This window comes from Thunnus thynnus, chromosome 19 (genome assembly GCF_963924715.1).
Source record: "Thunnus thynnus chromosome 19, fThuThy2.1, whole genome shotgun sequence".
NCBI lineage: Eukaryota > Metazoa > Chordata > Actinopteri > Scombriformes > Scombridae > Thunnus > Thunnus thynnus.
The window spans coordinates 14,622,677-14,642,325 of NC_089535.1; the positions used below are offsets into that span (position 1 = coordinate 14,622,677).

Here is a 19,649-nt window from a genome sequence, read left to right on the forward strand (position 1 = left end):
GAGAAATTGGCCTCTTGCTCTCTTTGGGTGCACTCAGCGCCATCTGGAGGCTATCATGGTCCACGCCACAGTATTGGGCTCCCTTAAGACTGTGTTTAGTTCTGCCCATGAGTGACTGTGGAACTGGCCATTTTATTGAATTTGATGATCCATTAAGGCTCAAATAGAGGTCTAGCTCCCTCAGGGCAAAGGAGATATTGCATAGGCAGCAGGGTAATCACAAGGACATTACAGTACCTGCTGACTTTATTGTCAGTCTGATATATACCAAGGTAGTAAGGAGCTTTATAGATTAAAAATATACATCAGTGAAGCCGTCTTGGTATTAATGATGTCCAGCCCGCCCACTGGTATATAGATTGCAACAAGGCCCCAACAATTACCCCTCTGTGATTAAAAAAAAGCTATGCATGATGAACTATGCCTGGGCTGCGTAATAAAGAGAGCGCCGCATATGTAAACATGTAGCCATGACAATCAGTCATAAGCAAATGAGGATTTATACCTGCAATAAGGAGCCTATGTGGGAAACGATGAAGTTGATCAATGTAGGTAGAGCTCAGCAAGGCTTTCACAAAGACACATTCTGAGTGTGTTCTCTAAATTACTGTTTGGAGAAAAGCACTCATCATCTGTCATGCTGCTGCCTAAAAGACCAGAGTATTCATGTTGTACATTTGTTTTTCAATAGATGTGATTTATGGGTTTATTTAATCTCAAATTTAACATAATTGAATTTAATTTCAATTCAATTTAAATCGCAATTTAATTATGTCAACAGTTGTTTAGGTACATGTACATTTAATTGAAATGGACAAGAAAGAAGTGTCTGTTTTTGAGTTCAGAGCATGCAAACTCGTACTGGCAATCAATTAAATTTTCATGGGGAGTACAAGCTGACGCTCACAGTGAAGATTTTGCACACATGTTTCTATGATCAGCTTACTGTACACACACTCACCACATTTCTGTGCTGTTTTTCCCTATCTGCGGTCTCATGGTCTAAACCTCTGCTGCCTTCTTTCCCCAGTGAACACTTGTCATGCTCCTTCTCCTTCTTCCTCCATGGGGAGAGCAACGTGTGCACAAGTGTGGAGATTGCCCAGCACCAGCCTGCGTACCACATCACAGAAAACCACATCCGCCTTGCACAGACCTCCATCACACCAGTACAAGGTAAAAATACAAAACCATTGTTTGTTTGTTTTTCTATGGCATATACACACAGAACAAAACACAATTCATGTAAGCATCTATCCAACAATGACAATGAAGTACAACTAGAAATGTATTATGTAAATGATGATTATGTACAATACAAGCAGTTCTCACTTAAATGAACACACTAACCAGAATATGGACATGATCATGGTAGATCGGCAGCGGTTGAGGAAATTTTCAGATTCTTTACTCAAGTAAATGTAGCAATACCACACTTTAAGAAAACTCCATTACAAGTTGAAAATGTTACTTGAGTAAAAATATTATTACCAAAATGTACTCAAAAGTATCAAAAGTAAAAGTACTCAATGCAGAAAAATAGTCCCTGAGAATGTTACACTATTTCATATTATATTGCTGATATGTAGCAGATGCATGAATGTGTAATTTTAACTGTATGATATACTGTGACATTTTACTGAAAGTAACCATAGCTGCTAAATAAATGCAGAGTAAAAAGTACAATATTTTCCTCTGAACTATAGTGGAGTAGAAGTATAAAATAGCATGAATTTGAAATACTTAAGTAAAGTAAAAGTACCTCAAAATTACACTTAAGTACAGTAAGTGCTTCACTTACATAAAACACAAAATACACAGTGCAAATTAGACATTACATTACAAATTAGATTAAGGTCAATGCAATGAAGAAATAAAGAAAAAAATCTTAAAATAAATCAACAAATAAAATCAACAAAATAATCTTTCACATCTTTCACAACTCACTTCATATCTGTTTTATCCGTCTGCAGTGATCCTGAGCCCGTACGGTCTGAGCGGCACTCTAACAGGCCAGGCCTACAAGATGAGTGACCCAGCGACACGGAAGCTGATGGAGGAGTGGAGCTACTTCTATCCCATGGTACTTCAGCAGAAAGAGGGAAGTGGAGAGAAGGAAAAAGATGAAGCGAGCCAGGTCTACGATCGCAACTGTCACGTGGCGGTGGAGGTCATCGTAGGTATGGAAAAAGTGTTTGGTGCATTTAAAACAATGTGGAATGTGAAAAATGCCAGAATTTACTGCTTTGTGGGAACATCTTAGCTCACCCAGTATTTAGAAATTTGCTGTGGAGTCAGTCCAAACTCAAAATTAGCTTCTGCACATGAAATTATTGCATAGCAGTACATAGTTAAGCACGCTGGAGATCTTTTTAGCATGAGAACAGCAATAAAAAACATTAGACCACAGTGATGTTGCTCTACTAGAGCAAAGAGTGAGGGAGCAACATCACATTGATTACCCTCAGCCTCCATGTAGACTCCTAGGTAGTTTGAGCTTTGGTAATATCAGATGTTAGTGAAGAACATTTTGGCTGCAACGATCTTCACAATCTTTTAGCACAAAAGAGGGAATTAGCTGAAGGGAGGAGAGGAGAGAGGGGGGAAGACAGAAAGTTAAGATAGAGAAGATGGGGTAAAAGCTCCAGGGAGTTACTCTTAACAGCTTTGTCTAATCAGTCTGATCCCACAGCGCTGGTTTGACCTGATTATAATCAAAACTCCTATGGATACCAGTGGCATCTAAAGAGGAAACCTTGTCTAGTCTTGGCTGCCTGAAATGATAGTGAACAAGTGAATGTAAAAGGATTTCAGATGATATGTTTCATTTGAGCAATGTGTGTGAACGTGTGTGATTTTATTAATTGATAAGGAGCAAGTACAATGCATATCCAGGCTACTGGGACATGTATCATTTTCTCCACTCAAATTGGATATTACATAATAAAAAATATAATTACTGTTTTAACTGAGTCTCAGTTTTGACAGGTCCAATAATCTTTGCAGTTACAAATGAGCAGCGGCCGTTCTGTTGTATCGTAACAGTATATAATGTCCTTTTTTTCATCTTCTCAGGTGGAGTAAGGATGACCTACCCAGCTGCTTTTGTGCTGATTGCCCAGGGGGACCTGCCAGTGGAGCAGCCTCCACCTGTTCCTGCAGCTCAGGGTCTCACCAGAGAGCAGAACCACTGCAGTGTGCCCCTCACACCGCCAACGTCACCAGAGCAGCCCTGCTCAGGTAACAAATACACACAACGTACAGAGAATTAGTTGCACAGTCTGAACTACATCCATTTAAACTATGTAACAGATCACTGAACACTGAATAAATAAAATAAATGTTTATTTCCCCTCCATCTTTCCAGCGGACAGTGGCTTTGTGACTTCCGTCTCCAGTGTCCCAACACCAGACAGCAGCATGGGGGTCACCAGCATCAGCCCAAAGCATTCTGTGAAGAAGCTGACTTGCCATGTGGTCCATCAGGCCTGGAGGGAGTGCTATCTCAACCAGCCTCAGCATGTGTAAGTTACTATTACCATCTCTGCGTCTGTTTCCCCTGTTTGCTGTGATTATTATTGAAGTGCAGTGATGCAACTGAGCTGGCGCCCTCATGGATATGTTTCTTCCCTGCAGACGGAATCAGCCAACTGACGTGACGCCCAAGAAGGAAGTGCCAAATGGAGTATCCACGTGGGACTTCAACGATCTGGGAGCGAGAGCGCCCTGCAGCTGCTCCAGGTACCACAGAGCTGCACTCAAGCTGTTCAATATGTCCAGCGTTTTACTGGCCTTGTTTTCATGTTTATTACAAAAAAACATATTTAAATATTTGCAATTATTACTTTGTTCAGGAAATTTTCAAACCTAAGTCAAAATACAATATAGTATGCAAAAAAAGTCAATAGTATTAATATACTGTAATTAATGCAGTTTTAATGTCCTACAAATGTCATATCACAGTAAGTAAAATCATGTTCATCAGAAAAGAGATGCTGCTGTGTAGCAAATAAAAACCTTTTATCTCAGAAACATTACAGCTGTCTGAAAAGGTCTTGCTGGCTGAATTGTGATACAATAAATGGGGCTTTAAAAGAGGGGAAAATAAAAAATGAGTGAGCTTTGGCAGCTCAAAGACTATTTTGAGATTAAAGCAACATCTCTATAATAATGTAATCAGCTAATAGTTTGCTTTTCTGGGAGAGAAATAATGAAGAAGTGTCATTAAACAAGTGTTACAGTATATAATATATTACCATAAAACAGGTTATTTAGAGGGTTTTCATTTGATTGCTTTTTCTGATTTTAATCTACTTGACTTTGTTGCAGGTTGAAGCAGCAGAAGTTGAATATGACGACCACGTCCACTGCCAACCCCCAGACTAGTGCCAATACCACTCAGTCCTCTGGCCCATCATTATACCCTCCCTCCCTGCCCAAACACAAGACCAGTGACAAGACAGAGAAGGCTGACAAACAGTCCAAGAGGCCAGCCATGATCCCCTTCCACCACCGTGTATCTGTCACGCAGGAGACCCCTCTGGAACAGGACTCACCAGGAGGGCCTCAGCTCGGTGATCTTGTGGCGCTGGAGCCACCCTTGGAACCTCTGGCTACGCTGGCGAACTGCAAATATCCTAAGCCTCTCTCCAATGGCAGGAAAGCTCCAGAGTCCCTCCTCCTTTCGCCAATGTCTCCGCTTCCTCCCACACTCAGCCCACATCCCCGGGTGCAGGACCCAGAGGTCCTGGATGGGCCTGTGGATATGCATGTCTGTCCGGACGGGGCTTCAGGGCTGGGGGTGATTACCAGCGAGACAGCTGTGTATACAGCTCTGCTGAGGCTGAGGGAGAACGGGGCTGGCTGGTGGAGAGGCTTCAGAACTCCCAGGTCTGATAAGACTGACTGCAGACCTGCAGAACTCCCCATTGATAAATTAGAGGAAGTGAAGGTGGACACAGCCACTGAGGGAACTCCGCTAAAGAGGTAGGGGAGATACACAATAGCAGCAATGTTAGGTGCAGTGAGGAGGGTGATTGCATAGAGTAAAGGCAGATTATAAGGCTTCTGCAAATATTTGACACAGTGCTGCCTAGGCCAGAATCATAGTAGACATAAAACATCAACAGTGTGGGGGATTTGGGGGTATTTATTATGTTTGTCAGGTAGTGCTGGAGCTACACTGTGACACATCCAATGAAAGCATGTGGGTTATCCTAGAGATATGAGATTAGATATGCGATATGAGGACACAAAAGAAGGATTAAACGCTACCACCACTGCACATTAATTGATTGCATTTGTCTCTTCGTCTCCTCCAGACTATACACACAGACTCACAAGAGATTTAAAATCTCCGAGGAGAGGGTGAGGGACCACGTCCAAACTTTGGGTTTGTTCCAGCAGCCAGTTGTGGAGGCACTGCGGGAGCCTGGGGATGATCCCTACGACTTTAAGGAAGGAGACATTGAGTACACTTTCTCCACTTCCAAGAGATTAAAGAGTCAAGGACGAGAACCCAGCAAGAAGGCCAAGGTACACACACAATTTAAAACACAATGCAGTAATAGTAAAGATTCAGAAAAACTTAATGACTAGAATCAATATTTTTATAACAACAATGTATCACATGACTACTTCTTTGTGAGGGGGTTGCTCATTGTGATGAACCTGCAGAGAATTATCACTCGACTCTGCAGTTTCTCTCCACTCTATTAAGTTTTATTGTGTCTTTCTCATTGTTTTGGTTTCTGGCAGTTCTTATTCATTCACTCTCATCACTCTCATCAACAGGCAGCTGTTTTCAGCAAGCTCTAAATAAGCTCTAGAAACCCATTATACACTACATGCTCAACACCAAATGGTGAAATGATTCATAATTTTGTGGCATGAAATCCATTCCATGGCACAAAAAGTGACACTTGGTTCCTTATGGAACATTTTGTGCACAAAAGGCTTTTTTCATCACTAAGCTTATGCGCTAACACTAACAGCATGTGACACATTATTCGCATAATCTTTCTGTAAAAACGGGAGCTTTTCACTTTTTATTTTGCAAAATTAATCTGGAATTAAACTATGAATATTCTTATTTTATTCTAATCCATCCACCAGGGAGAGGAAATCACCAGTAATGGCGCGCTGCCTGATGGGAAAGACGCCATGTCCATTTTTAACTCCGCTCCAAAATCAGGTGGGACATAGCCTTCACCTTCAACATCATATGCATACTCTACAGTATACAGTATACATCATACAGTATATATTATTTTTTGAGCCATTGGCCTAAAGTTGTTTGTGTGTTTTAGATGAATCAAGTCAGGATGACGGAGCTGCCAAAGCTAATCCTTCTCTGACCAGAGAAAAAGACCTGGTAGTCAACATCTCTGATCTGGACAACATATTTGATGAAGATGAGGAGGAGCTAGGGGTGAGGCATCATGGTTTATATATTTCATTTATATTTTACCAAACATATCACATGCAGGATGTACTGTATCCCCTGTCTATTCTATAATTGAATTTCTAGTAAAACTAATTAGCTTGTGGGAAAAGCAACAATTTTTCCACTAAAACATTTTGTGGAAACACTAGAGGCACTAATATCAGCTCTTAGTATAATTCTCCCATCATTCAGTATGATGTATGCTTCAATATTCAGAAGCACAAAATATTGTAATTAATAAAACTGATCCTCTAATCTTATGTGTAATAATTTGTAGACTGTTTACCCCAACCAGCACTCAACCAAGCTACCAGTATCGACAGAAGATCGCCCTCTGGGGAAGGAAGGGAGAGTTGCAGTACCTTATCCATCAAGTGAGTCACTTTGATGAATATTTAGTTTTAAAATCTCAATGAAATACATTAATATCTATCTACTGCTTTCATGTATAGTTGTTGCTGCATTTATACTTTTTTGGGGTTGTTGCAATTATAATTTCCTTAAACTAAAATGTTTTGTCTCTCCTTCTCCTCTTCCTCTCTCTGTCTCTTTCACCATTTCTGTCTCCTTTCAGCAGTAGCAGACCTCCAGCGGATGTTCCCCACCCCACCTTCTCTAGAGCAGCATCCAGCCTTCTCTCCCATCATGACGTATCGTGACACCCCGAGCCAAGAGCCCCCTGCACCGAGCGGAGCAGCTGACCACCTTCCGCCTTTAGCCTCCGCCCAGCTTACTGAATACAGGATGGAGATGGAAGAGGACATGATCAGTCCCAGGCAGGAGGATTTCAAGGTGAGGAGAAACATGGCTTTGTTGTCAAAGAAGGTCAATAGACATTCTGAATTGGTACCTGATTAACAGCAAATACAGCAGTGTATTTGTAAGCAGTGTAAGTGTGAAGTGAAAAATATTCACCTAAGTATGTGAATAGGGTGACTTGGACTCTTTAATGACTTTAATAAATCACTGAAATCCACTTCAAATTCTGGCATCAAGGGGAAGTTAATATAAGGAAGTGTTGACTAACTGGCAGTCAGCTACTCAGCAGCTGGTCAGGCTTACATATCATGTTGGAATTGTTTCAGTAATACCTGTAGCTCACTAATTAACTATCTCTGTGTTGTGAGTCAGACATCTGCACTGACTGCGGGCATCGTGCGCTGGGAAATGCTAATTATAGCAGAATGCACTTAGTGGCCACTTTTTGGTGCATCTGTTCATTAACACAAACACCCAGCTCCTTCAAACAACAAGTATCGTCAGTGCAACTCAACATGTAAAACATGCAAACAGGATTGAAAGGTTCAATTTAACATTAGAATAGATGGGATCTGAAGTGACTTGATGACAACCGAGTGCTGGCTCCAGATGTAATAGATTTTCATTGTATTGTGCTGCTGCCTCTGAATATGATGTGGTAAATAATAAACATCTATTCAGTGCTAATTCATTTGGGGATGATCATGTTGTAAATGAAACATGTCAGAGATGGTTAGCCAGACTTTTTGAAGCTAACAGGAATTACAGATTTCAATGTGATTTGCTAACAATAAGAAGGCTGCAGTGGGCACATGATCACAACAACTTTAATAAACTATGAATGTTGCCTGGTCGAGCAGATCTTGATTTCTTTTATGGTACTTTGATAAAAAATAAAATAAAATATATTAAAATATGGCATTAAATCCATTGGATCATGCTTTGTGTCAGTGGCACAGGCTGCTTATGGTGTAATGGTAATGGTAATTAGTCTCCTTAACTTCAAGCACACATAAATGTACCACAAAGTAACTTTTTAAGTAACCTCTACTAATAACTTTCTTGTGTTCAGTACCACTACCTCCACCACAGCTCAATAATGTAGAAAAGGCCTCCCATTGGATTACAATGTGTCAGGGAGAAAGGAACCATTTTTAAAACTGAGTTCAGGAAATGGAGGACAATGGCCTCATTCAATAACTCACAAAATCTTTAACAAGACAGTCCAAAATACTTTGGAATAGTTTAACAACTAACCAACCAACTAACTAACTAGCACTGGGAGATAGACCCAATAATATTGCCTCCTCTCTAACCTCTCTCTAGGTTATCCCCAATAATTGTTTATTAAATTCTACATGGTTTACTCTGTACCTCTGTACCTTCATTCTTGTCAGGCACACTTACAAGATACATATATGAAACATAATCTCAAGAATTATTATGGACTCCTACCTGATTATTTCCACTCAGTACAATGAAATGTGTCTCTTTGTTACTAACTACTACTACTCTCTGTCCAGCCACAGATAGGCTCTTCCATGTTTGCTCCACTTTCCTGCCTACCTAGCCAGAGTCTACCACCACTCAAGATTCCTGAGCAATGCTTCTACCGTCCATCCTGGGCTCTCATGCCCAAAATGGAGCATTTCCCCACGGTCATGCATCCTCAGAACACCACTTTCATCAGGGATGGATACACGTGAGTAGTCAGCTATGACAAGCATTTGTGACCAATAGATCTTTGATGTTAATGAAGTTTAATCATGTCTTTATTTCAAAGCTTTTATTTAAGATTTTTAAAATGTTGTGCTGGTGTTTCTGAAGTGTGAGGTTGACTTTTAGACCTCACTAGAAAGAGTGCAGTGCTCTAAGGATGGTAGTGTTAGTTCAAAGGATTGTGCTCTGTTTGTGTTTAAGGAGCAGCATGACCATAAAGAGCTGCTGCCCAGACAGAGTAATCTCACTATTTGTTTTTGTTTCCTCCAATATGTGTGTTTTCCAGAAACGTCCCCAGTGTCAACACCCTCACGGACCAGGAGTATGGCCAGATGAGTGCCACCACTGCTTCTGTGAGCACCACTGTTGGCATCCTCCCCTCTCCTGCCACTCCTCGTTTCTCTGTGCCCACTCCACGCACTCCGCGTACACCAAGGGGTATTAACACTGCAAGCTCTGGGCAAGGTTCAGTGAAGCAGGATGGTACTGAGCTTAGCTCACCAGTCTCCACCCCCTCCACCAGCCTGCCTCTTAGCTCAGTAGAACCCCTAGCTCGGCCAGGACCCTCCTTACCTGAGGCCCACAGCCTGTACGCTATCCTCCTGCTCTCAGACTCCGTCCTCAATGTTTTCAAGGATCGCAACTTTGACAGCTGCTGTATCTGTGCCTGCAATATGAATGTCAAAGGAGCAGATGTGGGGGTGTACATCCCTGATTCCACCTGTGAGGATCAATACCGCTGTATGTGTGGCTTCAGTGCCATTGTGAACAGGCGTTTGGCCCACGGTACAGGCCTCTTCCTTGAAGACGAGCTGGATATTTATGGTCGCTCCTCTGAGGTGGGACGGGCGGCTGAGAGGAGGCTGGCTCTTTGCCGGCGGGACCCAACTATGGGAGACCCAAGAGCCAAGCGGCCCCAGGACGCAGCTCCTGCCTCTCCGTCAGTCATGATCCTCCTACAGGAACAGTGCTCCCAGCCCATTTCTTCCTTGGCATCACTGCATCTCCCTATAAGCTGTTCCTGCCATGGCCGCAAGGGGGCACTGCTCCAAAGCTGGATGTCTGAAAAGCAGTGGGCAGATGGGAGCGATGCCTGTGTGGAGTGTTACAATGCTCTGGAACAGGGGCTGCAGTATGTGGATAATCCCACAGGAGGGAAAGTAGATCCAGCTGTTGTCAGAAGTACAGCTCTTCACTCCTGGCCTCATACTAATGGTAAGAAGCATGATTTGGCTGCTAAATAAAGGATTTAAATGATATGAAATGCAGCGCATCCTTTGGATAGCACACAGTATGTGATAAACTCTCATAAATTAAGTTCTACTTCACAGATCAGAAAGACTTTGGTGGAAATATTATTTTTACACCTGCACAACTTCATTTATGTGATCTAAATTGTATATTGATGTGTATTATGTTTGTTTATTTATGCTCATGTATCCTTCTTGTGTGTGTGGTTGTCTGCTTATCTCTACAGTGGTGGACATGAGCATGTTGTCGTCCCAAGATATGGTTCGTATGCTGCTTTCACTGCAGCCTTTCCTGCAGGATGCCATCCAGAAGAAGAGAACAGGGCGGACCTGGGAAAACATCCAGCATGTTCAGGGTCCACTCACCTGGCAGCAGTTCCATAAGATGGCTGGAAGGGGCTCCTATGGTTAGCCAAGACATTCCTCCCGTTTTTACCTGTCTCAATTTTTTATGTTATTTGTAGTACTGTAAATGTCTGAAGTGATGGTGTGGAGTGCACAGAGAAAGTGGCATTAGACTGTAGCCAACTAAAAAGCTCACAATTTGCTTTTGTCTAAGGTTCGGAGGAGTCACCGGAGCCCTTGCCCATCCCTACAGTTTTACTCGGTTATGACCGGGAGCGTGACTTCTTAGCGTTGTCCCCTTTGGCATTGCCTTTCTGGGAGAAGTTGCTGCTGGAGCCTTATGGTGGGCAGAGGGATGTGGCATATTTGGTGCTGTGTCCCAATAGCCCTTCTCTGCTGGCTGCAGCCCGGGCATTCTTCCAGGAGCTCAGCGCTGTTTACGAGGTAGGAGATTTGATTCTGAATCAGAAACTTGGTAGAATTTCATCGCATATTTGGATCACATTACACTAAAACTGTGCCTAGATTGTGAATATTTAATGTCATAAGTGTTTCTAATGAGAGAATGACCCCATTTACAGACATGCCGCCTTGGGAAGCACCGTCCTCTGGCCAAAGTGTCCAGGGATGGCATAGTGCGTGTGGGGGAGGAGGTGGAGCCAGAAAAGCTGGAGGAGTTGGACGTGGACCAGTGGTTGACTGGACCCTGGGCTGGACAGCAACACACCGACAACCTCAGAAAACTTAAACTTTACGCTTATGCCTGCAAGCAGCAGCTAGGTGAGAATAATTGCATTTTTATTATATGTATGGCCATGTCAGTTACTGCTGAATGTATTATCCTTCATGGATTATTTTTACCTTGCGAGGCAGCTGGATTCGCAAGATCACAACATCAGGAGATCATGCGAGAATTCATCTTGTCAGGCTTCATTTTATGTGCTTGTATCTGAACCACTGGTGGTTTGGACCAAGTGTCACAAATACAGCTGCCTCGCAAGTTAAGACGCTGATAGACAGATGGTTCATCCAATCACCGGCCAAGTATTTTTTGCAAGTGCCTGCCCTTTTCCAAACAGTTTCTATGGCCAACTTCTCAGATGGTTCCTTGTAACAAACCATCTGGCGCGTCAGGTTAGGATAATTTGTAAGTACAATAATCTCTCTTGCAGGTCCCCAGCTATCAGGCCTGCCTTTGGACAGCAGTCTTCTGTTGCCTCCCAAAGTCCAGCCTCCCATAAACCCCACATCCTCAACCCAGTCTGCCTCTGCTGGGCAGCCTCAAGCTTGGGCCACTGATGCAGAACCAGCACCGGGGACTCTCAGTTCAGCAAACGCTTCGACCCCAACTGGAGCAACCTCAGGCCAAATAGGGGAGACAACCCACGGAGGAACCAGCGAGTCTAAAGGGCCTTCTAGTGCCACACCGCCAGCCAACACACCAGCAGAAAACCCTGAACTGTAAGACACAAATTACTGAGGAATTACCTCATCACAAATTTCATTCCACACATTTGAACAGGTACAATTACAGAGCAACTTTTCTCTTGTTCTCTTTCAGCACTGCAGAGCAATCCAGAATCGGCATCCCCACTGTGGCTGAGTCAATGGACAGCCACACCAACCCACCAGCTATCGTCATTTACATAGTGGATGCTTTTCTCAGCTCAAGTGGAACACGAAATGAAGGGGGAGAGGAAGAAGAGGCTGACGATGTAGAGGCAGGAAGCATTTGGCTACTAGGGCTTCTTCGCTGCTACACAGAGATGCTACAGACTTTGCCTGAGACCATGAGACCTGCACTGATGCTACAGGTAAGCAGATTCTTTGATTTATTCTGGGCAGGATTGAACAAAAATTCATCTGTGTTGCATTACAGTAGACTTGCCTGAACCATTGCATTGCTCTTGTGATCATCATCTTTTCCTTCCATTCCTTTTAGGTGGTGCCGTGCCAGTACCTTCTCCAGCCTGCTAGTGGGGAGAGCCATTTGTACCTTCAACACCTGCGCTCCCTGGCTTTCTCCTGTTACTCCCAATGCAGACGTCTGATGCCCCAGCAAACACACATCAAGTCCCTGACCGGCTTTGGACCAGTGTCCACTGTCAATTCTGTGCTTAAGAGTCCAGAGGTAGGCATGGAAATTCATGAAATTATGTATTTAGATGTACACAATCATATTCTTTTATTCACATACACTGAAAATCATTGTAATATACTTGCTGATGCCTTTGAATTTCCTCCTCCAGCATCCCAGCCCACTGCAGCTGTACTGTCCCCCATTTGTCCTTGGTCCAACCCGTCCCAAACAGCCAGAACCAGGAGAGATATGGGCAGAGATCCCTCCCAAATACAATGTGCTCTTTGTTGGATACTGCCTATCACATGACCAGCGCTGGATCCTGGTGTCCTGTACTGACCAACAAGGAGAGCTCTTGGAGACCTGCATTATCAACATTGATGTACCCAACAGGTGTGGAAAAGTTGTTTATGTACTTAATTCTCTTAATTGTTCTTCGTTTATTATGTTCATGCATCTTTAAGTATTTCATTATTTTTTCACTTCAGAGCACGGCGTCCGAAGGTGTCAGCCAGGAAGATGGGGCTACAGAAGCTGTGGGAGTGGTGTATTGGCATCATCCAGATGACCTCACTGCCATGGAGGATTGTGATTGGTCGATTAGGCAGACTGGGGCATGGAGAGCTCAAAGGTGAGTAACTCAGCTTGTCTTGGTGAATAAAACTTAGGAGTCATGTTCATAGGAAATATACAGTACTATTTGTTGCAAGATATTTTTTTCTTACCTTCTAATGGATAAAGCTTTACTTTATGATCATTATCACTTAATTTCCCCGATATACTGCAAGGTATAAATTAGAGTAAGTGTGAAGCCTCCACACTAACAAAGATATGTCTTACATCTCAACACAAACTCAGTCCCCCCATTCATTTGGAAAAATCTGTACAAAGGACTGTGTTTGTCTGTTGTCCTTTACACCTTATAAGTCTGTCTGCTCAAATGGATGCGGGGATTCCTGTAATTTTGTTTAGCACCCTCTTGTATGATTCACTAAAACACCTTTCATGTCTCCATCCCTCTCTGCTTTGATCTTGTTCTCCCTCTCACACATGCACCTCCCATCCTCTCTCTCAACTAGACTGGAGCTCGCTCCTTGGGGAGCACTCTCTCCACTCAATAGGGCGCCAGCTGAGGGAGGCTTGTCGTATGTGTGGGATCTCAGCTGCTGACTCCCCCACTATTCTCAGCGCCTGCCTGGTAGCCATGGAGCCGCAGGGCTCCTTGGTGATCATGCCTGGTTAGTAGCCTGTCTAATTCATCTGTCAAACAGTTACAACAGTGGGGATGTTTAGTTTAGTTTAGTTTAGTTTAGTTTAGTTTAGTTTAGTTTAGTTTAGTTTAGTTTAGTTTAGTTTAGTTTAGTTTAGTTTAGTTTAGTTTAGTTTAGTTTAGACACAGATTAGGTACAAAATATGATTTGGCAGATAAGAAAAAGTGTAAATTAACTTAAAAAATAGTGATACAGTAATTATGAATACACATGTATAATCACATAAATTATGCTATTATACATATACAGTATGTGGACCATTTCTATTTTAAAGCTAATTTAAACTAATGTTTAAATAGACACTTCACCTTCGCTGTATTGTTGAATGTTTGTACTTAGATGCAGTGACCATGGGGTCAGTGTTTGGCCGCAGCACCGCCCTGAACTTGCAGACCTCGCAGCTGAACACACCTCAGGATGCTTCCTGTACACACATCCTAGTCTTCCCAACTTCTGCCACCACCCAGTTGGCACCGAGCTCCTACCCTACTGAGGACAACAACGGTAACCATTAGTTTTTGCAGCATAACAGTTATACTAGAGCAACAAGATTACATCTTGAGACATGGGTAAAACTAAACTCTCATTTAAAAATGTTATAGATATATTGAAATAAGTTACAAATTAAGGCAGAGGGCTACTCTAGTTTTGTGCACACTTTATTCACTGGCTTTTTTGCACCAAAAGGTGGCATCTTTGTCCTAAAACACACAGTCACACATGGCTTGTGCATAAAATGATTAACTTCCAGATCTTGACCACATTGTGCCTTTTTAGTAAAAACGTGCCCCTTTGTAGTAATACCCCAAACTGGAGGTGCCATTGATTATAAAAGTTTAAATTCTGTGCTGACATTCAGAACTTTGTTTTCTTTCTGTTTCATCCCTCAGATGACATGTTTGACCTGCCCTTTGCTGATGAACTGGAAAATGACATTGGCCATGACATGATGCTGATCACAGGGAACCTCCACTCTCCCCCGAACACCTCTCCTGTGCCCTCGCCTGGCTCTCCGTCCGGGATGGGAATGGGATCACATTTCCAGCACACCAGGGTGAGTCAGACACCAGTAGGAAGAAATGACACTGATGATGGCTTCTAGTGTTCGTTTTTGTTCACAATAAATCAGAAGACTATAGTTCTGTGAGTGCTGGTGTTTTGTTTCTTCTGAAAGAAATCCACCTACAGTGACTCACAGCTGTAGCAAATGACACCCTCTTACAAAGGAAAAACAATTACATGCCCTCACGCCCCTACATGTGAAAAAAACATTACTACTTAATCATTGTTTTCAAAGAAGGAAATTGAGCTGCTTTCACTCTGCAGAGGAAGGAAGAGAGATCTGACCTGGTTGTTAGAATAATTTTGTTTGGATTTTTTGATCTGTCTATTTAATCAAGCTGGGCAGTGTTGAAATAACTAAAGACTTATGGACAATTCTGTGCACTAAAGGGGTGTTTTGATGGAACTGAAATGCATACCTCTTCAGGTTCAGATTTGATTTTGACCTTTTGCATTGGGGCCACTTCTCTGCAGTCTTGATTGACACTCAACACATCCTATTATCAAACAACAATCAGTTCAGAGATTTTTGCCAAGTATAACAGAAGCAGAGGAATTTGTCTTGAAGGCACGAGAGAAGAGGCGTGTTGACAACCTGTGCCGTGTTAAAGCACATTTCATGTAGTACAGACAAACTGTGGGAAAGTGTAGCTGTGACCTTTACACATGTGTACATCAGCTGTGTGTGTTGTGTGTATCATTGCTACACTTTTCCCTGGAGGGAACGAAAGCAAATTTATGGTTTTGGTTTTTTTTTTTGCAAAAAACAGTCTTTTTTTTACCAGGAAATCTTGACTCATTACAAAACACAAAAGGAGAGTTTGTTGGTTAAAAACAGTATTTTTCTTATTAAAGCTGTATGTATAACCTTAAAACTAAACTGTACTATACTATGCTACATATCTTGATCTAGGTTTGCATACTATAACCTAGAAATATCTGACTTGACATAAATTAATTCTGGGTTCAAGCACACCAACTCAAAACACGGGAAACCAAATAATAAGCAGGTATGGTGCAGCAATTTCTGAACTTAATCTGCAGGGGATGTCTTTCACTTTTACATAAATATACGATAATATTAACTTTTTGAACCAGTTTAATTTAATTTTTTTTACATACCTGCCTGCCAGCTGGTTCTTCAACTGAATTGTTCTTGTTTAACTGCGACAGTGCAGTGCAGTGTAGGATGTAGATTGATGAATAAATAATGTAGGCCATGGCCCGGGATTTGTTAGGATCACATTGAATGTGGTAATTAATTGCTGGCCTTCTCCTGTGTGTGTATAGAGCCAGGGAGAGCGCTTGCTGTCCAGGGACAATCCACCAGAGGAGCTAAAGCAGCAGCCACTGGCTCTGGGCTACTACGTCTCCACCGCACAAGCGAATGGACTTCCTCACTGGTTCTGGGCTTCCTGCCCACAGGCTGAGAGCCAGTGTCCACTTTTCCTCAAGGTACTCAAAGCACTGCATGTGTTCGTATGTGTGTTTCTGTGAGAGAAAAAGCCAGTAAAACTTATTTGATTTGAGCAAGAGGGAGAGAAAAGCACAGAGATGAAAAGACATGCTGATTTACTGATTAGATCAAGAATTCATGCAGAAATGCTTTAATTGTGTGATTAAACATTAAAGAGGGATACAGCTGCTCACTACAGCCAAGCATGTGTAAACATTGTGCCCTTTGCTTCTTCACTTCAGGCCTCTCTCCACCACCACATCTCCATAGCCCAGTCAGATGAGCTAGTGTCAGACAAGACCAAGAGGACCCCTCACCCCTTAGACTCAAAGACCACCTCTGATGTGCTCAGGTAAGTACACAACACGTTAAAACAGAGTCTAAACTCCTGAAGCCGTCTAGTCAAAGTCTGTGGCCAATGGTTTTATTTAAGTAGTTCACAGAGATCTACGTATTTAAAACTTTTTTTTTTTTTATAAATATTGCATGATTGCTAAGGACATGTGTGTGTTAATGTTACTTGTTTATCAGTAAAAATTATCAGCAGTATTTACACATGTATCATAACTGATAAGAGATAACAAGAGTTGTTTCCGATAACAGCAATAAAACTTATATTTATGGTTGATTATTAATCATTGTCATGATTAACAATAAATAACTCATTAAGAAATTGTGAAAAAAAAAACATTTTTTAAGTGTAATTACATGTTATATAATTGTGATTAATTTTCAACAAATACTAATTAAAATGAGTGACTCAGCTGAATTAATATTGAAAGTGAAAAATGGATTTTGGCACACATAAAATATAGATTATTTCAAATATCTTTAAAAGCTCTAAAAGACTAAAATTATATTTTTTTACAGGTTTGTATTGGAGCAGTACAACGCCCTCTCCTGGCTGACATGTACACCTTCCACCCAAGACCGCCAGTCCTGCTTGCCCGTCCACTTGGCTGTACTGATCCAAATGTACAACGCCATCCTGAACATGCTTTAGCTTTTTGGACTCTAGAGGACTGACGTTATACCTTCATTTCCTCTGTGCCTACGCTTCCTCCTTCTGGGCACCAGAGAGCACCAGAGCTCTTCTCTTGTTTTGGATAGACTTTAAATCAATAGACCGTTGATTTAATGGCCAAATAAAAGGACAGGGCAAATCAGACTCTCCCATGCCTGGAATGTAATGAACAAGAAGAGTGAATTGCTCTGAATGAAAACTTCGGTTAACCACGAGCCCGTTCAAACCCAGTACAGGACTGGTTCTGTGCCAGTTATGGTGCTTTCTGATGGAGAAAACAGATGGATCTATCCAACTATGCCCATTTTACTGACATATCACAATATTAACTTTCTCCTGATCAAAATAGTATTATGTGCCACATGGGTGGCATCTTACTGGCATTTGAAGCATCTGTGGATGACATTTACAGAGAAGCAGAAAGGGACATCCGTGCAGGGCCACATAACTCCATATTATACAACCAGCAGAATGGCATGCCACCACAAACACATGGCATTATTACATTAGTGGTGTTTTTACATTTTTGTATAGAACTGCACTGTTGAGCTTCTTGGGACTTGTGGTTGGTTAATGAAACTTGTACCTTTACTCTGAATGGGGCAAACGTCCTCATCTACTCCAAAGGGGGGAGCATTTGATAATGGCACTTTTTTTCCTCATCTTCCAAAGTGTTGTAGATATGAACACGATGGAAAATATTTGACCAGTTAAGACAGATGTGTTGTTTATAATGTAAGACATACATTTGCAAAGAATTGAGACTTATTTTTAATATTTAAAACAAGAAAATGAGAAACTTAAACAAGGCCTTTTTTTCCCCAATTGACTGTTAATAGTCTCGGGATCTGAAATAAAATTTGTCATTTTAATGCAACTGTAAAGATGCCATATTTATACAAATTATATCATGTCATAGAATTTGATATATATATGTATATACATAAATATATATTACCTCTTCCATGCAGGCACTTAATGATAAGGGTGATGGGCACAACCATCTCTTTAGAAGTGGACACAGTATGAACATTTATCAAAGAAAATGCATTTTAGTTGTTCTTTTTTATTTTCTACAGATACTGAACATTTTGCCTTTTTTATTTAATGAGTTTAAATTAAACTAATTGATGCAGGAGATACAGTATACTGTATATTTATAAAATGTTCCTCTTCTGTTAAAAAACTTGAAATAGGCAATAGAAGATCATGGTATTTGAACATTGCAAGGTTATTAAATATTTAAGAATGATGCTTTATTTCATTGGCTCTCCTAAATGATGTCAAGCAAACCATTAGAAAGGCCCGTCGCTTCCCTCAGTCTGCTATTTGTTAGATTCCTAGCATGCTTGTATATACACTTTTCAGCTGTGTTTTTGGAATTTCTTAAAGCTGTACATTTCATGCTGGTTGGTTTACTTTCAAGTGATTCATATCAAAGTATTTTTTTGCTGTGAGCTTTTTTGATATACAGTATACAGTGCAAAACTCATTTAATTCCAGCCAAGAGGTTAAATTGCCAAGTAAAGTGTACACAAATGTACAGATGAAGGCAAGTTTGCAAAAATTTGTTACATCTGTCATCACTTTGAATATCAAACAGATCCACATTAGTGGGAGATATCTGTTACTTTTACACTATTTTTTAGTAAATTATTAAAACTCTTGAAAATGATGTTGTGTTCGGTGTTCTCTTTTAATACAGACTGTGTTATATTCCTTTTTAATTTTGGTCAAAGTTTATTTTGGTAGTCAGTATTGCTCTTTATGTACAATTCTAGATACTTTTTCTTGATTAGTATTTCCATTTTATTTTACTTCATACTTCTACATTTCAGAGGCAAACTACTGGTTAACTTTCATGTTATTATTTTATTCAAAACATATGATAATTGCGTAAAAATACGATGCATTCTTCTAGATTAAACTACCCTGCACTTATCTTGTCAGCTGGCATGAGTCAGTGTTAAAAAAAAACTAACTGGGTGAGGAAATGGCACCAAGCCACAAAACAAGGAGTGCCACATTAGTCTAATACTGTATTTGCTCCCAATGAAGCCAACATCAGGACTGAAGTTCTCCTGGAAACTTCATGTCACAGTGGCATGTTTGATTTAAAGGACGGTTTCACAACTTTTTAAGCCTGTCTTAAAATAATAGCGAAGTCCACATAGCTACATTAAAATGTATTTTTGCTCGCTGTAATCATTCCTCCTGTTCACACTGGCCATTAAGAGA

The 19,649-nt window shown here is 41.3% G+C and overlaps 1 protein-coding gene across 5 annotated transcripts in view; it reads left to right on the top strand.

Annotated features, from left to right (window-relative positions):
- The window catches only part of LOC137170365 (mediator of RNA polymerase II transcription subunit 13-like), an 81,091-nt gene extending 62,005 nt beyond the window's left edge, over positions 1–19,086 (top strand). Inside the window, exons 5-31 of one of the 5 annotated variants that reach the window (XM_067573679.1) lie at positions 1,031–1,176; positions 1,974–2,180; positions 3,076–3,240; positions 3,368–3,524; positions 3,637–3,741; positions 4,330–4,986; positions 5,322–5,535; positions 6,115–6,193; positions 6,309–6,430; positions 6,723–6,819; positions 7,020–7,237; positions 8,728–8,906; positions 9,210–10,138; positions 10,401–10,580; positions 10,733–10,962; positions 11,100–11,298; positions 11,691–11,979; positions 12,080–12,332; positions 12,461–12,649; positions 12,768–12,991; positions 13,087–13,229; positions 13,678–13,836; positions 14,209–14,373; positions 14,760–14,923; positions 16,222–16,386; positions 16,630–16,739; positions 17,258–19,086. In XM_067573679.1, the coding sequence (XP_067429780.1) occupies positions 1,031–1,176; positions 1,974–2,180; positions 3,076–3,240; positions 3,368–3,524; positions 3,637–3,741; positions 4,330–4,986; positions 5,322–5,535; positions 6,115–6,193; positions 6,309–6,430; positions 6,723–6,819; positions 7,020–7,237; positions 8,728–8,906; positions 9,210–10,138; positions 10,401–10,580; positions 10,733–10,962; positions 11,100–11,298; positions 11,691–11,979; positions 12,080–12,332; positions 12,461–12,649; positions 12,768–12,991; positions 13,087–13,229; positions 13,678–13,836; positions 14,209–14,373; positions 14,760–14,923; positions 16,222–16,386; positions 16,630–16,739; positions 17,258–17,390 (5,878 nt within the window). In that variant the 3' untranslated portion in view covers positions 17,391–19,086. The remainder of the gene's footprint in view (positions 1–1,030; positions 1,177–1,973; positions 2,181–3,075; positions 3,241–3,367; positions 3,525–3,636; positions 3,742–4,329; positions 4,987–5,321; positions 5,536–6,114; positions 6,194–6,308; positions 6,431–6,722; positions 6,820–7,019; positions 7,238–8,727; positions 8,907–9,209; positions 10,139–10,400; positions 10,581–10,732; positions 10,963–11,099; positions 11,299–11,690; positions 11,980–12,079; positions 12,333–12,460; positions 12,650–12,767; positions 12,992–13,086; positions 13,230–13,677; positions 13,837–14,208; positions 14,374–14,759; positions 14,924–16,221; positions 16,387–16,629; positions 16,740–17,257) is intronic. The other 4 variants (XM_067573681.1, XM_067573680.1, XM_067573682.1 and 1 more) reach the window with 4 other exon arrangements.
- The last annotated feature ends 563 nt before the right edge of the window (positions 19,087–19,649 follow it).